This window comes from Symphalangus syndactylus, chromosome 10 (assembly GCF_028878055.3).
Source record: "Symphalangus syndactylus isolate Jambi chromosome 10, NHGRI_mSymSyn1-v2.1_pri, whole genome shotgun sequence".
Lineage (NCBI taxonomy): Eukaryota > Metazoa > Chordata > Mammalia > Primates > Hylobatidae > Symphalangus > Symphalangus syndactylus.
In genome coordinates this window covers 88668864-88690022 of record NC_072432.2, presented here as the reverse complement: position 1 = coordinate 88690022, position 21159 = coordinate 88668864, and the positions used below count along the sequence as shown (strand labels likewise).

General features: G+C 46.6%; 2 protein-coding genes across 12 annotated transcripts in view; one reads left to right on the top strand and one right to left on the bottom strand.

The window, feature by feature from the left end:
• Positions 1-463: 463 nt before the first annotated feature.
• On the top strand, positions 464-5666 carry DAZAP2 (DAZ associated protein 2). 6 transcript variants are annotated; one of them, XM_055294822.2, is made up of 5 exons: positions 486-649; positions 2056-2174; positions 2584-2642; positions 2709-2829; positions 4217-5666. In XM_055294822.2, exons 1-5 carry the CDS (start codon positions 637-639, stop codon positions 4343-4345), a joined length of 441 nt encoding a protein of 146 aa, XP_055150797.1. In that variant the 5' UTR covers positions 486-636; the 3' UTR covers positions 4346-5666. The 6 variants fall into 6 exon arrangements, with proteins under 6 accessions (XP_055150795.1, XP_055150797.1, XP_055150798.1 ...); XM_055294820.2 differs by having other exon boundaries at positions 464-649; positions 2584-2829; XM_055294823.2 differs by lacking the exon at positions 2584-2642 and having other exon boundaries at positions 2680-2829.
• A 1557-nt stretch (positions 5667-7223) lies between these two features.
• Positions 7224-21159, bottom strand: part of SMAGP (small cell adhesion glycoprotein) — a 34095-nt gene continuing 20159 nt past the window's right edge. For 5 of the 6 annotated variants that reach the window (XM_063610650.1, XM_055294827.2, XM_055294828.2 and 2 more), the window contains 2 exons: positions 8624-8704; positions 7224-7992 (listed from right to left, as the gene is read on the bottom strand). In XM_063610650.1, the coding sequence (XP_063466720.1) occupies positions 7814-7992; positions 8624-8704 (260 nt within the window). In that variant the 3' untranslated portion in view covers positions 7224-7813. Of the gene's footprint in view, positions 7993-8623; positions 8705-12723; positions 12784-21159 lie in introns of those variants that run through there. The other variant, XM_055294825.2, reaches the window with a different exon arrangement.

Here is a 21159-nt window from a genome sequence, read left to right as displayed (position 1 = left end):
CTCCTTCCTGTACGTGAGAAAGGCAACGACTGTCCTGGAGCAGACAGGGCGGCGAAGATTCCAGTGCAGGTCTCATTCAGGAAAGGATACATGTGAGCTGGGGTGGCAAAATAAATTTTAACAGAGCTGAAGCTTCAGTTGGGCTTGATGGGGAGGGACGCATGATAAACTAAGGTGCGGGGAGCCGATTTCAGGCAGTGCGACACATTTGCAGAAATCTAAGCCCCTCGTGGAAGGTTGCCAAGGTGAGGTGACCTTGAGTGAATGCTTGTAGGTGGAAAAAGGTTCCGGGGAATGCTTGCATCGTTCTGCCGCCGAGCGTCCCACAGAGAAAAGATCCTATTTCCAGACAATACCTGCGTTTGTTTTTTCTCCAGCTGAGGGACACCGGTAGGGGGTGGAGGACAGGAACGAGCAGGGGGGTGGGGCCAAGGCGAGTGGGCGGGACCGCGCGGACCCTCCCGCGGCCGACTGGAGGCCCCGAGCAGGGGCGGAGCTTCCGGCGGCAGCGCCACTCGGGCGTCGGGTGACGCTAGGCGGACGGACCATCACGTGACACGGAAGTAGCCCCGAACAGGAAGAGGACGAAAAAAATAACCGTCCGCGACGCCGAGACGAACCGGACCCGCAGCCACCATGAACAGCAAAGGCAAGGACCGAGGGTGGCAGAGGCCGTCGGGGGGAGTACTGCTGTCCCAGAGTGAGCGGATCCGGAGCCCAGGGTCACCAAACGCCAGGTTTGGGGTGGGCTGCGCCATGCTCCTTGGCCGGCTGCAGTCCAGGGCGCTGCGCCTGACGCCTTCGTCATACTCAAATTACGGCAGCTTGCTGCCTCCAGGCCCTTTCCTCCGCAAACTCTGTGGCGCAGTTTGGAGCTGCGGGCTCGGGTGGTGGGGGGGCTTGACATGATGGGCAGCCGCAGGAGCAAATAGAGCGCTAGCGCAGGCATTCGCGTAGGCCAATGGAGAGCCGGCGGAGGCGGGGCGCCGCGCTCCGGAACCCCCGGCAGGGCCGAACTTAACTAGTGAATTGCTGGAGTTGGTTCGTGGGCCGGGGCTTGTGAGGTCTCTTCTCCTTCCCTTCGCACCCCCTCGCCCTTCGCTGACGGGATCAGAACAACTCCCTCTTTCTGTGGTTGTACCAGTGTGTCTATCGGAACATGATTCCCATAACCCAGGAATAGGTTGAGGAGGTAAAAAAGGAATAGAAAGAAAAAAAAAAAAGGCCGAGCGAGGTTCCTCACGCCTGTAATCCCTGCACTTTGGGAGGCCGAGGCGGGCGGATCACCTGAGGTCAAGAGTTCGAGACCAGCCTGGCCAACGTGGTGAAACCCCGTTTCTATTAAAAAATGCAAAAATTAGCTGGGCGTGGTGGCGGGCGCCTGTAATCGCAGCTACTCGGTAGGCTGGGGTAGGAGAATTGCTTGAACCCAGGAGACGGAGCTTGCAGTGAGCCGAGATCGCGCCACTGCACTCCAACCTGGGCAAAAGAGCGAGACTCCGTCTCAGAACAAAAAAAAAAACCAAACCTGATCCCCCGCTTTTCCAGTGAGGATATTCCTCCTCACCCTCAGCCCTGCAGCCTTTTCACTTCCATCGTTCACACCCTTTGTTTGGAAGTCGACCTTGAATAGTAATCTGTAAGGAAAATCAGAACTACTGTTACCCACGAAGTCTGGGCTGGTTGTAGACAGGCTGTGGAGACTACCTAGAGCAGAGGCACCGTTGGTAAGCCAGAACAGCAGCAGGCCAGAACCCCAGACCTGTCCTGCGTTCCGGAGGGAACTTGGGCCCAGCTAGACTTAACCCCTTACTTTGGTATGTTAGTAGGAGCAGTGAGCAGTGCCTTTCCTGTCCCGTCAGAATCCAGCACCTTCCATTTTAAGGGTGCAAAGACAATGCATATTTTATTAGTTCCAGAAATCAGGCCCTCTGGAACAGGCTATTTGCAAATCCCCTGCTGCTTGCTCCCACTAAGTTAGCTACCCGATATGACCTGCCTCATTTTGGTAGCTCTGTGTAGTAGGCAACCTGCATTTTTTTTCTTGTCTTTCAGGTCAATATCCAACACAGCCAACCTACCCTGTGCAGCCTCCTGGGAATCCCGTATACCCTCAGACCTTGCATCTTCCTCAGGCTCCACCCTATACTGATGCTCCACCTGCCTACTCAGAGGTGCTTCCAGTTTGCCAGATTTGAACTAGCCGAGAATACTCTTAGAGTGGTCCTTTAGTCCTTAGCTAAATCTGACTTCACATATTTACTCTTCACAAGCGCTCACATGAATAATCTAAAACACTATATAATCTGGCAATTTTTGTCGGAGTTGAAAGTGCATTATTTGATTATTTTGTGTTACTTGGCACAGGCTGAGGTGCAGAAGATGAATTTGCGTTCTGTGAGCCCAACATTAGCTATAGCAGGAAGTGATCCAGGAGAATATTGAAGGCCTGTGGAAAGGCAACTTGTATAATCTTACAAAAAGTATATCCGGCACAAGGAGAATCAAGAATTAGCTCATTAAAGAGATCTCAAATAGGAATGTCATAAAGTAACATTTTGCCCTCTCTTCTGCCTCTTCTAGCTCTATCGTCCGAGCTTTGTGCACCCAGGGGCTGCCACAGTCCCCACCATGTCAGCCGCATTTCCTGGAGCCTCTCTGTATCTTCCCATGCCCCAGTCTGTAGCTGTTGGGCCTTTAGGTTCCACAATCCCCATGGCTTATTATCCAGTCGGTCCCATCTATCCACCTGGCTCCACAGTGCTGGTGGAAGGAGGGTATGATGCAGGTGCCAGATTTGGAGCTGGGGCTACTGCTGGCAACATTCCTGTGAGTATGACCTCATCAGAAAAATCTCAGCCCTTGTGTATTTTAACTTTCTGAAATGACTTCATATTCATTCTCTTACCATTTCTGGATGATAGTTGCCAGTGTTGGTGCAACTACTGACATCCAGTACTCAGGCAGAAAGTGTTGGAGGGGGCAGAACTGTGGCAAGTGAGTAGCATCTCACTGGGGGGTGAGTTAACCAGATTCTTTTGTTTTCATGCCCATCGAGTCCTGCTTGCTGCTTTTCCAGTTCGTTGTGGTACACTGAACTGGTTGGTCTAGTAATGCTCCTTATTCATTCCATAAGCATTTACTCAATATTTGCCATCAGCATGGTGTTGCACTAGGAACCCTGATAATTAAAAAAGTAGAATGTATAATCCCTAGTAAGTAGCTTTTAGAAAGATACTAACAATTTTAGCTATCATTTTTTCCTACTTAATTCCCCAGTGCATGGGATTTAGAGTCCAAATGACTACTCAGTAACTACATGCTAGAGATGAAGTGAATATGTGTCATTAGCGAGCCTTCAGTTATCCAGTAGTTCATTCGAACACTATGTAAGGGCCAAGCATGGTGGCTCACCTGAGGTCAGGAGTTCGAGACCAGGCTGGCCAACATGGTGAAACCCCGACTCTACTATAAATACAAAAATTAGCCAGGCATGGTGGCAGGCACCTGTAATCCCAGCTACTTGGGAGGATGAGGCAAGAGAATGGCTTGAACCCAGGAGGTGGAGGTTGCAGTGAGCCGAGATCACGCCACTGCACTCCAGCCTAGGTAACAGAGCCAGACTCTGTCTCAAAAAAAAAAAAAAAAAAAAAAAAAAAGACAAAAAAGTAGCTGGGTGTGGTGGCGGGCACCTGTAATCCCAGCTACTTGGGAGGCTAAGACAGGAGAGTCACTTGAACCTGGGAGGTGGAGGTTGCAGTGAGCCGAGATCCCACCATTGCACTCCAGCCTGGGCGACAAGAGCAAGACTCTGTCTCAAAAAAAAAAAAAAATTAAAAATTAACCATGTAGGGACCGTGTAGGATTCATACATGGACTGGCACCCTGTCCCTGTCTTGGGAATGTGAGGTAGGACAGAGGTTCCCCACCCTCAAAATGACTGTTGGTCTGGCCTGTTCATGTTCAGAAGGTAGCCACAGGCTTCATCTTAGAGCTGGAACCCTTTGAATGAGTGGTAGGCTCCCTTTCCTGTTTGTATCTTTGGGTTCAGATAAAGTATAGACCTACTTTAGAACTCAAATTGATGGCAGAACTAGCTCCTTAAAATGCAGCTGGTTAGCACATTGCCTCATCCCAACAGGCCTCTGCTTCCCCTATGTCCCCTTCGCTTATATTAGCTGCCCTGTGCCCATTCTATCATGTCCTTTCCTTTCAGCCTCCACCTCCTGGATGCCCTCCCAATGCTGCTCAGCTTGCAGTCATGCAGGGAGCCAACGTCCTCGTAACTCAGCGGAAGGGGAACTTCTTCATGGGTGGTTCAGATGGTGGCTACACCATCTGGTGAGGAACCAAGGCCACCTTTGTGCCGGGAAAGACATCACATACCTTCAGCACTTCTCACAATGTAACTGCTTTAGTCATATTAACCTGAAGTTGCAGTTTAGACACATGTTGTTGGGGTGTCTTTCTGGTGCCCAAACTTTCAGGCACTTTTCAAATTTAATAAGGAACCATGTAATGGTAGCAGTACCTCCCTAAAGCATTTTGAGGTAGGGGAGGTATCCATTCATAAAATGAATGTGGGTGAAGCCGCCCTAAGGATTTTCCTTTAATTTCTCTGGAGTAATACTGTACCATACCGGTCTTTGCTTTTAGTAATAAAACATCAAATTAGGTTTGGAGGGAACTTTGATCTTCCTAAGAATTAAAGTTGCCAAATTATTCTGATTGGTCTTTGATCTCCTTTAAGTCTTTGATTTATATTACTTGTTATAAATGGAACGCATTAGTTGTCTGCCTTTTCCTTTCCATCCCTTGCCCCACCCATCCCATCTCCAACCCTAGTCTTCATTTTCTCCCGCCAGTCTCCATTGAATCAATGGTGCAGGACAGAAAGCCAGTCAGACTAATTTCCTTCTTTCCTCGCACTTCTCCCCACTCGTCATCTTTTAACTAGTATTTCACAAGGATCCTCTGAAACCCCTTCTGTGCCCCAAGCACAGATCCCATTACTTCTGCTTTCGTATCTCCTCAGGCAAAAGTGGAGGGTGCCTTATGGGCCCTCCTCATAGGTTGTCTCTGCATACACAAACCTAACCCAAATTTGCTTTGGTGCCAGAAAAACTGAGCTATGTTTGAACAAAGATATCGTGCAAACTGTACTGTGAACAACAGTTGGTTTAAAATATGAGGGGCAAGGAGGAGGATGAATTTCAAAAGCTTGATTGATGTGTTTAGAGCTAAATTAAGAGGAGTTTTCAGATCAAAAATTGGTTACCGTTTTTTGTCAGAGTGTCTGATGCAGCCACTCATTCGGCTCCCCAGAATTCCTAGACTGGGTTAATAGGGTCATATTGTGAATGTCTCACTACAAAATAACTTGAGTCCAGTGAAATCTCATTAGGGTTTAAGAATATTTCAGGGATCCTTAATGTTTTGATTTTTGTTTTCTGAAATTGGATTTTATTTTATCTTATAATTTCAGTTCATCTAAATTGTGTGTTCTGTACATGTGATGTTTGACTGTGCCATTGACTGTTATGGAAGTTCAGCGTTGTATGTCTCTCTCTACACTGTGGTGCACTTAACTTGTGGAATTTTTATACTAAAAATGTAGAATAAAGACTATTTTGAAGATTTGAATAAAGTGATGAAGTTGCATTACACCTCACTGCAAGGATTCTTTACTTAGCTTGTTTTTAGATTTCTTCTGTATATATTTTATTTATATCCCATCTAGAATTCAGCTAGGTGCTGCTGCTGTTCTGTTTCCTTTGATGACGCTTTGAATAAAGGCAGGAGTACAAGCCTAAGACTTGATCATTTTCATGAATTCCATTCCAGATGTTCAACTTTTCATCATTTTACTCCAACCTCTTACAAATTTTGGAATTTAGGACCTAAACTTAGAAATGAGGGAACTATTGATGCCCCTAACTTGCTCTAAAGTTTGGCTTGAAGAAAAGGTTCTGGTATAGCAATTTGTATACGTTGAGGATGACCTTTAGTTTCTCCAATGTTCTATGTGGAGAAATACTGAAAACTCATAGAATCTAGGTTGCCAAGATAGATTCCTCAGCTCTTTTATTTATTTATTTTTTAAGACAGGGTCTCCCTCTGTCTCCTAGGCTGGAGTGCAGTGGCAGTCTCGGCTCACTGCAACCTCCACCTCCCAGGTTCAAGTGATTCTCCTGTCTCAGCCTCCTGAGTAGCTAGGATTACAGGCACCTGCTACAACACCGGGTTCATTTCTGTATTTTTAGTAGAGACGGCTTCACTGCGTTGGCCAGGCTGGTCTCGAACTCCTGACCTCAAGTGATCTGCCTGCCTCGGCCTCCCAAAGTATTGGGATAACAGGCAGTGAGTCACTGCACCCGGCCAGATTCCTCAGCTCTTGATCTTAACTTGGTTGGGTTTGAGCTTGGACAACAGAGGCAATAAGACTTCAAAGGAGATCTAGCTTAATTCTAAAGTGAACAATATCTGACGAGCTAATAATTTATACCAAAATGTGCCTTTTAAACACAACTCATCTTGAGACTAAAATCCAAGAAGCTTCTTGGCTTGATTCTGAGGATACACTGGGAAAGGTGGTAGGTTGATTTTTCCTGGTTCCTTCTGTATATACGTAGAAGGGATTCTGGGAAATTCTGGCCCTTGCCAGGATGGAGGCTTGAAACAACTCATCTCCCATGGTACTTTTTTTTTTTTTTTTTTGAGACGGAGTCTCACTCTGTCGCCCAGGCTGGAGTGCAGTGGTGCAATCTCAGCTCACTGCAAGCTCCGCCTCCCGGGTTCAAGCCATTCTCCTGCCTCAGCCTCCCGAGCAGCTGGGACTACAGGCGCCCGCCACCACGCCTGGCTAATTTTTTTGTATTTTTAGTAGAGATGGGGTTTCACCATGTTAGCCAGGATGGTCTCCATCTCCTGACCTTGTGATCCACCCACCTCAGCCTCCCAAAGTTCTGGGATTACAGGCGTGAGCCACCGCACCCGGCCCTCCCAGGGTGTGTTTCTAATGATGTTCCCCTGGAACAAGTTTTCCTGCACCATCTTTGTCTCAAATCCCTGAGATAGTTCTGCAAACTTCTAGAACTTTCCTAGGGTTCTTATTGCTTGGAAGAGAACATACGTAAAGGTGTTAAATAGGGAAAAGAAAATGTCAAAAATGTTTAAGCAAAAATAAGCCAAAATGTAGTTACTTCTTGCACATGAGAATCTGATTTCTGTAGCAATGAAAACTTTTAATTTGGATAAAAATCACGTAAGCATGAGGTTGTTGGGGAACACAGAAAGGAAGGGCTCAGATTAGGGGATGTAGCACATTTATCAGGAGGTAAGATCTCCATAGTGTCCTACCCCTCCTGGCCTGGCCTTTTACTGTGGGATCCAGCCTCTGGGAAGACCTTGTATGGACAGTATCTCCACTGGGGCTATCACTAGGTGACCAGGTAGGGGACAGAGTAGAGCAGCCAATGACCCTAACTCAAAATCTTTTCTCTCCCTTCAACCTGTGAAAAAAGATGACTGGGCACATACTCAGATGTCCCCTGGCATAGCCACATCTTGTTGGCCAGTCACAGACACCGGCTCTAATAAGAGCGCCTGGTTAAAGATACCATAAACAGCTTTCTCCATGTCCCTGGTCCCTGGAGTCAGTGATGTCGGCATTTGGGACTGTGACCTGGCTGGAGCTTGGATTTGCCCACATCTATCAATGCTTCTCCCTGGCTTCAGAGAAAACTTTCCCGTAATAAGCAGTCAACGTGTTAGCGCTGGAGCCAGGAATAAGCTCCTTGGGGCCTGGGAATCATTAGATGAAATATTCCTCCTTCTCGCTGCCCTTGGCCAAGTCACTTTCCATCTGGACGATGGCACTGGGCTCGCCTTCTGTAGGTTCATAGGTGACGTAGCTGCCTTTGTTCTTGTACAGGTAAAAGAAGATCAAGACCACGACCGAGAGCAGGGTGAGGAAGACAACGGTGATAACAACTTGGAAAGGAGAGGGAAAAATGTAGAGATGTTTCAGGATTGAGGATGTCTCCGTAATTCCTGGAGTCATCTGATTTAGTCACTGTTTTCATAAAGATCCTCTTGTTTTCATTAACTAGTGTCCACTTCCATCCAAACCCATGTTCCCCCACCAACCCCAATTTCCATGGCACATAATACCTGGAGTCTCCTGGTGCTTAAGCTAAGGACACATGCTTTTGATTTCTGACAAAGTGAACTCCCTCCCAAACCAGTTCCCGATTCTTATAGAAACGGGAAGGAGGGAACAGGAAATGGCTTATCCTAACAGGAAGTGGTTTCTCTGATCCTCCCCCTCTTCCTCAGCCACTCAACCAACCACATATATCCTCATCCCTACCCACGTACTCAAGTGTTACGTCCGTATGCATATCTATTTGCGGCCACCTCCCAACCTGTCATTTACTGGTAGTGCTTCTGACAGAAGCCTCTGAGTCTTTTATAGCTGTGTGTGTGTGTGTGTGTGTGTGTGTGTGTGTGTAATACAACTTACATGCCAGAGTGAGCCCATTAATGGATTTGGTCAGGCTTTCTCTGGAGAGAGATGCCCTTGATCCAGAAGGTCCCTTGGAGTTGGCTCAGAGTCTATTACCTGCAATGAGTGCTGTGCTGGCTCCATCTTCTGGGGACAGGGCCTCAGTGGGCCGTAAAATTGGGGTGGTCATCAGTTCTTCTAGAAAATGTAGAAAAGTGGAAAAGGAAATGGGGTGAATTCTTTTGTTTAAAAGCATGTTTGGCCTTCAAATTTCACCACCCCACCTTCTTCCCTATTCAAAAGTTTATCATTTAACTCCTATAGTAAATCCAAATAGAAAATCCTGGAGAATAGAGAAGAAAATAAACCACCACCCAAAGACAATATGTTGATGGATTTCTCCCTGCATAATACAGTGGTTAAGAGTAGGGGCTACAGAGCCTGACGGACTGGGTTTCAAATATGAACTCTGTCCTTTACTAGCTGTGTGACCTTGGGAAAATTACCTAACCTCTATCTGCAAAATGGAGGTAAGAGTACCTACTTTAAAAGGTTGTTGTGACATTTAATAAGTCACTCAGTAAGGATAAGCCATTATTAGGAATGCATATTTTTACATAAGTGAGATAAAATGAGATGTACGTGTATATATTTACATTATATTATATAGCATGTGCATTTTCTTGCAGCATTCTTACAAACTCTTTGTAAACATTATTTTAACATAATGAATGTTATGTGCTCCTCTCCTATTAAAAACTCTTTTCTACACTTCCAGGATAGGCCCTGCAATTTGAAAGGTTCTGAAACAGGCCTCCCCTCTACCCTAAAATAGATCCTGCACCCCCTCCTGCTACGAGTTTATTTATCCTTCAGAGCATGAAAGTCTCACCCTAAAGTCATTACTCAAGGACAGAACATGACAAAATGAGTGGTCTCCAGAAGTCCCTTTTAAGTGTTTACACAGGAAGTCAGGAAGCCCTTCCATTATTTCCTATTAGCATTTTAATGTAGAGGTTACTGCAGGATAGAGGTCTCCTGGGGAAAACCGGCTGGCTGATCCTGGCATCACCCACAGGAGGCACCCCGACCTGACTGGCATCCCATAAATAGCAACACTCACCCACTGCTCCTCTTTGCTAGGCCCTGTGCTAGATGAAAGGTCGAGCAAAACAGACACGGGCCAGCGTCCCGGGGCTCACCCTCCACTGCACCCTACAGCTTGCACTGTGAGAAGCTGCTGTAAGTGCACTTAGGAAATCACGTGGCCGAGGGGCCTGATCTAGTCTTCCAGCCAGGAGCGACCCCCCAAGGGAGGAAAATCTGATCTGGGAGCTGAAGCAGGGGTAAGAGTTTACCAGGTTAACAGGGATGGGGCACATTCTAAGCAGAGAGAAGAGTCTGGATCAAAGCTCTGAGACTGGGGGACTCAAAGGCCAGCGTGGCCGGAGCGTGGTGTGAGCATGACTCCCGTCCAGTGCCTGACACGTTCAGGTTTCCATCCACAGCAAGTGAAATGAGGGTATCAGTGGTGGTCTGGTGGGCCTGTGCTAAGATGGGCCAAGAGTGTTGAGGGGTCTTTCCACGCGGACCCAGAGGAGCCTGATGAGCCATCCTCGTCCCGCAATACAGAAAGCAGAGGCAGGCTGTCCAGAGCGCTTCCCCTCCCAAGGCCAGGCCAAACCTTTCTCCACTGGTCCCCACTCTGTCTTGGAATGGTAGTACCCTCAACCACTCTGTGGCCTTGGGCAAATGGTTACTGTGGTGTTTTATACATATATATATATATATATACACACACACATATATATACACACACACACACACATTCTAAGTTTTCATCCACAGTTCCTGGCTCCTAATTCCCACAGGGTGTTTTATTTATATATATATATATACACACACACACACACACACACACACACACACATATTCTAAGTTTTCATCCACAGTTCCTGGCTCCTAATTCCCACAGGGTGTTTTATTTATATATATATATGTATACACACACACACACACACACACACACACACACTCTAAGTTTTCATCCACAGTTCCTGGCTCCTAATTCCCACAGGGTGTTTTATTTAGACATATGTACACACACACACACACACACACACACACACACACATACACACATTCTAAGTTTTCATCCACAGTTCCTGGCTCCTAATTCCCACAGGGTGTTTTATTTTTATATATATGTACACACACACACACACACACACACACACACACACATTCTAAGTTTTCATCCACAGTTCCTGGCTCCTAATTCCCACAGGGTGTTTTATTTATATATATATGTATACACACACAGACACACACACACACACACACACACATTCTAAGTTTTCATCCACAGTTCCTGGCTCCTAATTCCCACAGGGTGTTTTATTTATATATATATGTATACACACACACACACACACACACACACACACACACACACACACATATTCTAAGTTTTCATCCACAGTTCCTGGCTCCTAATTCCCACGGGGTGTTTTATTTATATATATATATGTATACACACACACACACACACACACACACTCTAAGTTTTCATCCACAGTTCCTGGCTCCTAATTCCCACAGCCCCTGTTAGTCTTGTGTTATGATGTGGGTGTGTCAGACCGCAGGAGCAGGCCTCAGGAAACAGCATCTCTTTGGCCTTCTCCTGCCCTTCCCTTCACCTGGCCCAAGGCAGGACTCTAATCTTCGCCTGCCTTTCTGATAGTGGGTCATAAGATCCTCATTCCAGAGGGAGAATTTGGGAAGGGAATGCTGACATCATGAAGCTTCCATTAAAAACCCGAGAGGACTGGCCTCACAAAGCTTCCGCATAGCTGAACATGGCTGGACTTGGTGGCTCATGCCTGAATCCCAGCCCATTGGGAGGCCAGGGTGGGTGATTTCCTGAGCCCAGGAATTTGAGACCAGCCTGGGAAACATGGCGAAATCCTGTCTCTACCAAAAATACCAAAAAAAAAAAAAAAAAAAAAAAAAAGCCAGGTATGCTGGTGTGCACCTGTAATCCCAGCTACTTGGGAGGCTGAGGAATGAGAATCGCTTGAGCCCAGGAGGTGGAGGTTGCAGTGAGCTGAGATCGCACCACTGAACTCCAACCTGGGTGACAGAATGAGACCCCATCTAAAAACAAAAACAAAACCCCAAAAAACAACTAGCTGAACATGCAGAAGTTCCTGGAGGGTGGCGCATCCAGGGAGGGCATGGAAGCTCCGCCCCCTCCACCCAACTCACCCTACACATGTCCTCATTTGTATCCTTTGCAATATCCTTTATAATAAACCAGTAAACACATTGTTTCCCTGAGTTCTGTGAGCTACTCCAGCAAATTAATTGAACTCCAAAGCAGGGGTTGGCAGGGGTGGGAACTCCCAACTTGAAGCTGGTTGGTCACAAGTTTTGGAGGCCTGGACTTGTGACTAGTGTCTGAAGGGAGGTGCAGCCTTGGGGACCCAGCCCTTGAACTGTAGTATCTGACACTATCTCTAGGTAGATAGCGTCGGAATTGAATTGGAAGACACCTGCTTGGTGTCTGCTGCAGAACTGATTGCTTGCTTGCTGGTGCAGAGAAATTCTCAAATATTTTGGGGTCACAGAAGTCTTCTGTGTCAACTGTTGTGAGAGCTGAGGAAAAATGGTTTTAGAGTTTGTCTAGAACAGTTATACATTTTTTTTTTTAAAGATGGAGTCTTGCTCCTTTGCCCAGGCTAGAGTGTAGTGGCACGATCTCAGCTCACTACAACCTCTACCTCCTGGCTCAAGGGATTCTCCTGCCTCAGCCTCCTGAGTAGCTGGGATTACAGGTATGCGCCACCACGCCCGGTTAAGTTTTGTATTTTCAGTAGAGACAGAGTTTCACCATGTTGGCCAGGCTGGTCTCGATCTCCCGGCCTCAAGTGATCCACCTGCCTCAGCCTCCCAAAGTGCTGGGATTACAGGTGTGAGCCACTGTGCCTGGCCTATACATATGGATTCATTCATCCATTCTCATCTGTTACCCATAGGAACTATATTAACCAACATTGTAGTTCTATTGTGAAGATTAAATGAGAGAACATGTAAGTATCATATAGTAGCTACTACTTAAATATTATTTAAGGTGACTTTGTTAATATGCTTAGTGATTAAAAGGGCCAGGCATGGTGGCTCATGCCTGTAATCCCAGCACTTTGGGAGACCAAGGTGGGAGGATTGCTTGAGGCCAGGAGTTTGACACCAGCCTGGGCAACACGGTAAGATTCTATCTACAAAAAAAAAATGTAAAAATTAGCCAGGTGTGGTAGTATGTGCCTGTAGTCCCAGATACTCATGAGGCTGAAGTGGGAAGATTGTGTGAGCCCAGGGGGTTAAGCCTGCAATGAGCCAGCACTGCATTACTGAATTGTTGGGCAACACAGTAGTGAGACCCTGTCTCAAAAAAATAAATTAATTAAAGGGAGAGTTGCTCTGGGTTTGAATCCTGCCTAAGCATATTACTAGGTGACCTTGAGGAAGTTACTGAACCTCTCTGAACCTGGTTGTTGTTGTTGTTGCTGTTGTTTTTGAGACAAGGATCTCACTATGTTGCTCAGGCTGGAGTGCAATGGTGCAATCTTGGCTCACTGCAGCCTCAACCTCCTGACCTCAAGCAATCTTCCTGCCTTGGCCTCCCAAAATGCTGGGATTACAAGCATGTGCCACCACGCCTGGCAGTACCTCAGTTTCTTGATTTGTGAAATGGGAGTGTGGCGTACAGCTTCTAAGATGGCTCACAATGATTTCTGCCTCCTGGTATTGACATCCTTGAGCATGCCTCTCCTCTGGTATATGGGTTGAACCTGGTGACTTGCTTTTAACAGATGATGGCAAAAATGATGGCATGTAACTTCTGAGATTAGGTTATACAACACTGTTACTCCCATCAAAGGGAAGCCCTGAAGTTTATCTACCTGGTCATGACTTCACACCTTTCACCATGCACTTTCCTCCCCAAATCGCCCAGGGCTGCAATCCATTTTCCTACCATGGATCTAGAGTTCTATACAGTTGTTCCTAGTTTTGCTTTCTTTTTTTTTTTTTTTGAGACGGAGTCTCGCTCTGTCGCCCAGGCTGGAGTGCAGTGGCGCAATCTCGGCTCACCGCAAGCTCCGCCTCCCGGGTTCATGCCATTCTCCTGCCTCAGCCTCCCAAGTAGCTGGGACTACAGGCACCTACCATCTCGCCCGGCTAATTTTTTGTATTTTTAGTAGAGATGGGGTTTCACTGTGTTAGCCAGGATGGTCTCGATCTCCTGACCTCGTGATCCACCCATCTCGGCCTCCCAAAGTGCTGGGATTACAGGCGTGAGCCACCGCGCCCGGCCTAGTTTTGCTTTCTTTAAACGTTTTGAGAATTTAGGATGTACAAAGCATTGAGAAGATTAATGTATGTCAGAAGCTTGAAGATGAGTAATTTCTGTTCAATCATCAACAGTAACTTACTTTGTACATTAGGCTTAGTGTGGTAGCTCACACCTGTAATCCCAACACTTTGGGAGGCGGAGGCAGGAGGATTGCTTGAAGCCAGGAGTTTGAGACTAATCTGGACAATATAGCAAGACACCATCTCTATTTATTTTTTAAAAATAATATATGGAGGAGGCTGGGTGCAGTGGCTCACGCCTATAATCCCAGCACCTTGGGAGGCCAAGGCAGGGGGATCACTTGAGCCCAGGAGTTGGGGACCAGCCTGGGCAACATAGCTAGACTCCCATCTCTACAAAAAAAAAAAAAAGTTAGCCAGACATGGTGGCACACACCCGTAGTCCCAGCTACTTGGGAAACTGAGGTGAGAGGATCACTGGAGCCCAGGAGGTCCAGGCTGCAGTGAGCTGTGATTGTGCCACTGTACTCTAGCCTGGGTGACAGAGTGAGATCCTGTCTCAGGAAAAAAAAAAAAAAAAAAAAAAAGGGATAAAGGTGGGAGGAAACCAGATGATCGCAATTAAATACAGACAGTTGTGCTACAAAGTGCTTCTTTAACATGAACTGGCTCACTGGTGATAGGTAACTTAAGGGAATGATGTCAGTGTAATGCAGAAGTCATGTTGGTTTATATGCGACTTCTTTATTTTTAGTTTATTTTCAGTTATCTATTCTTTAATTTTTTTAAATTGAACAGCCCCTAGAACCAAAAGAGGTTCAGAGGACTCCCCACCCTCTTTAGCTTTAATGTTTAACATGATCAGAAGCAAGCTTTCTCATAACTACAGAATATTTTAGCCATACAGGAAGACCTTAAGAAAAAAAATTCTACAGAATGCCTTGCTGGGATGCAGCTATTGGTCAGTTTCCACTTATATGAAGCCATCTGGTGAAGCAGAAAGTGCAGATGAAGAAAGGTGCAAAGAAATTTACCTCAATATTTAAACGATGGCAAGAAGGCAGACTCTACATCAGATTTTTTTTTTTTTTTTTTGAGACAGAGTCTCGCTTTGTCAACCCAGGCTGGAGTGCAGTGGCACGATCTTGGCTCACTGCAGCCTCTGTCTCCCAGGTTCTAGCGATTCTCCTGCCACAGCCTCCCGAGTAGCTGGGACTACAGGCACGTGCCACCATGCCCAGCTAATTTTTTGTATTTTTTAGTAGAGACGGGGTTTCACCATATTAGCCAGGATGGTCTCAATCTCCTGACCTCGTGATCCACCCGCCTCGGCCTCCCAAAATGCTGGGATTACAGGTGTGAGCCGCTGTTCCTGGCCTATTATTATTATTTTTGAGGCCAAATCTCACTGTGTCGCCCAGGCTGGAATGCAGTGGCTTGATCTTGGCTCACTGCAACCTCCGCCCCCTGGGTTCAAGCAATTCTCCTGCCTCAGCCTCCCAAGTAGCTGGAATTACGGGCGTGTGCCACCACACCCGGCTAATTTTTGTATTTTTTAGTAGAGACAGTTTTGCCATGTTGGCCAGGCTGGTCTCAGACTCCTAACCTCAGGTGATCTGCCTTCCTCAGCCTCCCAAAGTGCTGGGATTACAGGCGTGAGCCACGGCGCCCCCCTCCGAAGGACAATTTAAAAAGCATTATATTTGGAACAAGAACAAAGAAAAAGCTAGGCCTGTTTGGGCCTGAAGGGTCAGGTTGGAGGTAACAGAGAAAGCAGAATTCCCTCAGGCCTTTTCACCTCTGTCTCCTATCAAAGAGAATCATTTTTTTGCACTAAGGTGCAGTGGAGCCTTTGGGGACATGGGGGAAGTGAGCTCAAGAGAAGCAAAGAAACCCAGCAAGCACCAGACTAATCCAAAGGGACCAGATATGACAGCCAAGGGTGCTGCAAGAACTTGTAAATGGGATTTCTGTTGGTGACATAGGAGCTTCGGAGAAAGAGAAAGGGGTCGGGAACCTGAAGGGGCCATGGAAGGAAGGTGGAGTCCGTAAAGCAATGGTGAGCTTGATGTGATTCCCAGCAAAGTTCTAGAACACATTATTATGGCCTGTTTGGGGGGCTTTGAACTTGAAACAGCAAGCATTAGAAGTCAGAATGGGACTACTGAGAGCAAGCTGGGTCAGATAAGCTGCACGGCCTTCTTAGACTGAGATTCCAGGCTCCTAGATAGGGAAATTAAACAGTTAGTTCAACGAGAATTTACTGAGTGTGTACTTTGTGCCAGGCTCTGGGCTCCTATCAGTGAACAACACAGGCAAAAACTCTTACCTTTAGCGTTCCTGCCAAGATTAAACAGAATTACCCAGCAATCTCATTGCTGGCTGGGTATGGTCCCGCAATCCCACTTCTAGGTATATACCCGAAAGAAATGAATGGACTTCAACTGATACTTGTATATCATGTTCGTAGGAGCACTATGCAATAGCTAAATAAAAGGTGAAACAACCCAAATGTCCAACAATAGATAAACAGATAAACAAAATGTGGTATATACATATCCTTAAAGAGGAAGGAAATTCTAAAAAAAAAAAAGGGAAGGAATTCAGACATATACTACGACATGGATGAACCCTGAGCACATGACACTAAGTGAAATGAGCCAGGCACAAAAGGACAAACACTCCAGCCTGACCAACACGGTGAAACCCCGTCTCTACTAAAAATACAAAAATTAGCCGGACGTGGTGGCAGGTGCCTGTAACCCTAGCTACTTGGGAGGCCAAGGCAGGAGAATCACTTGAACCCCGGAGGTGGAGGTTGCAGTGAGCCAAGATCATGCCACTGCACACTCCGGCCCAGGCAACAGAGCGAGACTCTTGTCTAAAAAAAAAAAAAGGACAAACATTGTATGATTCCAGTTATATGGAGCAATCAAATTCATAGAGACAGAAAGTACTACAGGAGATTGTAAGGGGCTGGAGAAGGGGAAAATGGGGAGTTAATGTTTAATGAGTGTAGAGTTTTAGTTTGGGAGGATGAAAAAGTTCTGGAGATGCATAGTGGTGTTGGTGAAGGTATAACAACATGAATGTACTTAATACTGCGGGACTGTACACTTGAAAATGGTTAAAATGGTCAATTTTATGTATAATTTTACCACAATAAAAAAACCCTCTCTTTATATAAGTTACATTTTTAGAGGGGGAAGACAGACAATAAATAAAATAAGGCCGGGCACGGTGGCTCACGCCTGTAATCCCAGCACTTCGGGAGGCCGAGGCGGGCAGATCATGAGGTCAGGAGTTTGGGACCAGCCTGACCAACATGGCGAAACCCCGTCTCTACTAAAAATACAAAAATTAGCTAGGCGTGGTGGCGCACGCCTGTAGTCTCAGCTACTCAGGAGGCTGAGGCAGGAGAATCACTTGAACCCAGGAGGCAGAGGCTGCAGTGAGCCGAGATCGTACCACTGCACTCCAGCCTGGGTGACAGAGAGAGACTCCATCTAAAAAAAAAAAAGTATAAATAAATAAATAAAAGATATGCTATATTAGATGCTAATTAGCTCTATGTAGAAAAATAAGCAGAAAAGAGGATGGAAAGCTGGGATGTGGTTGGAGTTGTGGTTTTAGAGAAGGTTGTCAGGCGAAGCTTTACTGATGAGGTGACTTGAGTGAAGACCTAAAGAAGGTGAGGGAGGCAGCCACGCAAAGAGCTGATTGAGGAACATTCCAGGCAGAGGGGACAGCAAGTTCATGGGAGGGTTGTCCACAGCACTGAAAAACACCCTGGGGCCAGGCATGCTTGGCCTGTTAAATGCACAGTATGGAGGCCCCTGAGTGGGAGTAACGGGGAGAGGAGGAGCAGAGAAAGTCAAGGAGGCCTATACAACACAGGCCTTGTAGGCCAAGGTAAGGGCTTTTTCAGTGAGTAAGGTGGGAAGCTTTTACAGGTTTTTGGGCAGAGACTGATCAGATTTTTATTTTATTATTTATTCACTTATTTTTGAGACAGGGCCTCAGTCTGTCCTCCAGGCTGGAGATCATGGCTCACTGCAGCCTCCACCTCCCGGGCTCAAGCGATCCTCCTGCCTCAGCCTCTGGAGTAGCTGGGACTACAAGTGTGCACCAACACACCTGGCTAGTTTTGTTATTTTTTGGAGAGACGGGGTCTTGCTATGTTGCCCAGGCTGGTCTCAAAACTCCTGGGCTCAAACGGTTCTCCCGCCTTGGCCTCCCAAAGTGTTGGGATTACAGGCATGTGCCACTGTGCCTGGCCTAGGTTTGTGTTTTAAAGCAATGCTTCTCAAACTTTGTTGTGCATAACAATCTCCTACAGATCTCGTTAAAATGCAGATTCTGATTCAGGAGATCTGGGGTGGGGCCTGATTTCCAGACCACACTTGTGAAACCCTGAGACCACCATGTTGAGAGGAACCCCAATCCTGCCTGCTGGAGGATGAGAGGCCATATGGAGGAAAACCAAGCACCCAGGCTCAGCTGACTGCCAGACATGTGAGGGAGACCATTTTGGCCCTTCTAGTCTAGCAGACCTTCCAGCAGCAATACATGATTCAAACAGGGATTGATTTGAAAGGATCCCTCTGACTACAGTATGGACAATAGGCTGTGGGAAGGTGGGACACGTGTAGAAGCAGGTTGTACCCTGCACAAGTACACAGTTGCATCTGCCAAAGGGTGTGCCTTTTTCTTTTTCTTTTTTTTTGAGACAGGGTCTTGCTCTGTTGTCCAGGCTGGAATACAGTGGTGTGATCTCAGCTTATTGCAGCCTCCGCCTCCCGGGTTCAAGCAATTTTCCTGCCTCAGACTCCCAAGTAGCTGGGATTACAGGTGTGCACCACCATGCCTGGCTAATTTTGTATTTTCAGTAGACACAGGGTTTCACCATGTTGGCCAGGCTGGTCTTGAACTCCTAACCTCAAGTGATCTGCCCACCTTGGCCTCCCAAAGTGCTGGCATTACAGGTGTGAGCTACCGTGCCCAGCCCCTTTTTCTAATTTCCATGACAGCATTGATTGCTTTTGCAGCAGCTCAGTGAGAAAGTGGTGAGATTCTGAATATAACCTGAAGCAAAGACGGACAGGATTGGATGTGGGGTGGAGTCAAGGATGAAGGCATGGAGTTATGTCAGAGGGGGAAGCCTGCAGGAGGAACAAATTTGGAAGAAGCATGATTGCTTACTAGATATCAAAGTTCAGATGTCAAGATTAGAATTTGGAGGCCAGGTGCGGTGGCTCACGCCTGTAATCTTAGCACTTTGGGAGGCTGAGGCCAGAGGATCACTTGACCTCAGGAGTTCAAGAGCAGCCTGGGCAATATAGTGAGACCTCAGCTCCATTTAAAAAACACAAACAAACAAAACCTCCCCCCACCCTCCAAAATATATATATATATATTTATACATATGGTACTGGAGGTTGAAAAGTCATTAGATATTTAAGACCATAGACTGGGTGGGATCACCCAGGAGTAAGTGCAGATAAAGAGAATCCAAGACTGAGCCCAAGGAGACTGGGGAGTAGCAGCCAAACAGCTTTGGCCACGCAGAGATCACAAATGACCTTTACGAGAGAAGTTTTGGTGAAGTGCTGGATACAAACCCGTAATTTAGGGTGGGTTCAAGGAAGAAATGGAAGGAGAGGAACTGAAGGCAGAATATAAATAAACGCTTCCACAAAATTTCTCTGTAGAGGTGAGTAGAGAAAGGCTGTGACTGGAGGGGAAAGGGAGTTCAAATTTGTTTGTTTTTCTGATGGGAGAAATGCCAGCATGTTTGCATCCAGATAAGAATGACTCAGATGAGAGGGACAATTGATGCACAAGAGTCCTTGAAGTGATGAGATCTAGAGCACAGGGGGGCTGGCTGCAGACAGCAGCAGAGACAGTGCCATTGGAATAGGAGGAAAAGCAGAGTATACGGGCACAAATGCAGGCGGCAGGTTGATGGTGGGGGTGGGAGCCTTTGGCAGTTCTCTTCTGATAACTTTAATTTGCTCAAGAAAATAGGATCTTAACTGGGCCCAGTGGCTTGTGCCTATAATCCCAGCACTTTGAGAGGCCAAGTTGGGAGAATTGTTTGGGGCCAGGGCCAGGAGTTCAAGACAAGCCTGGGCAACATAGTGAGACCTTTATATACTTTTTTTTTTTTTTTTTTGAGACAGTCTTGCTCTGTTCACCCAGGCTGGAGTGCCGTGGTGCCATCTTGGGTCACTGTAACCTCCTCCTCCCAGGTTATAATGATTCTCTTGCCTTAGCCTCCCAAGTACCTGGGATTACAGGTATCCACCACCACACCTGGCTAATTTTTGCATTTTTAGTAGAGATGGGGTTTCACCCTGTTGGCCAGGCTAGTCTCAAACTCCTGACCTCAGGTGGTCTGCCTGTCTTGGCCTCTCAAAGTGCTGGGATTACAGGTGTGAGCCACTGTGCCCAGCCTACCCATTCTAAAGTAAGATCTTAACTGGACCCAGTGGTTTGCACCTATAATCCCAGCACTTTGAGAGGCCAATGTGGGAGGATCGCTTGAGGTCAGGAGTTTGAGATCAGGCTGAGAGCAACATAGTGAGACCTCCATCTCTACAAAAAAAACAAAAATAAAAAAAAAAAGCAATAGCCAGGCATGGTGGCACATGCCTGTAGATCCAGCAATTTGGAAGGCTGAGGTGGGAGGATTCCTTGAGCCCAGGGGTTCAAGGCTGCAGTGAGCTATGATTGTGCCATAGCACTCCAGCCTAGGTAACAGACCCTATCTCTCAAAAAATAAATTAATTAATAATACAAAATAGGATGTAAGATAATCAGTTGAGAGTGAGGGTAGGAGGGGCTTAAGGAGAACTGAAGGTGCTGCAAGAGTAGGTAGCATCAGAAAACATACAACAACATTATTTATAGGCCGGGCACAGTGGTGCATGCCTGTAATCCCAGCATTTTGGGAGGCTGAGGGCAGGTGGATCACCTGAGGTGATGGAGGTTGGTAGTTTGAGACCAGCCTGGCCAACATGGTGAAACCCCATCTCTACTAAAAAGAAAAATTAGCTGGGCATGGTGGTGGGCACCTGTAATCCCAGCTACTTGGGAGGCTGAGGCAGGAGAATCACTTGAACCTGGGAGGCACAGGTTGCAGTGATCCAAGATCGCACCATTGCACTCCAGCCTGGGCAACAAGAATGAGACTCTATCTCAAAAAAAAAAAAAAGAAAAAAAAGAGAAAAGATTATTTAATATCCTTGTGGACAAGGTAGAGAAATACAGCCTGGCTA

Coding starts and splice junctions, on each gene's coding strand:
- DAZAP2 (XM_055294819.2), top strand. Junction 2,175..2,583: donor CTCCACCTGCCTACTCAGAG/GTGCTTCCAGTT, acceptor TGCCTCTTCTAG/CTCTATCGTCCGAGCTTTGT. Junction 2,753..4,216: donor CGGTCCCATCTATCCACCTG/GCTCCACAGTGC, acceptor CTTTCCTTTCAG/CCTCCACCTCCTGGATGCCC.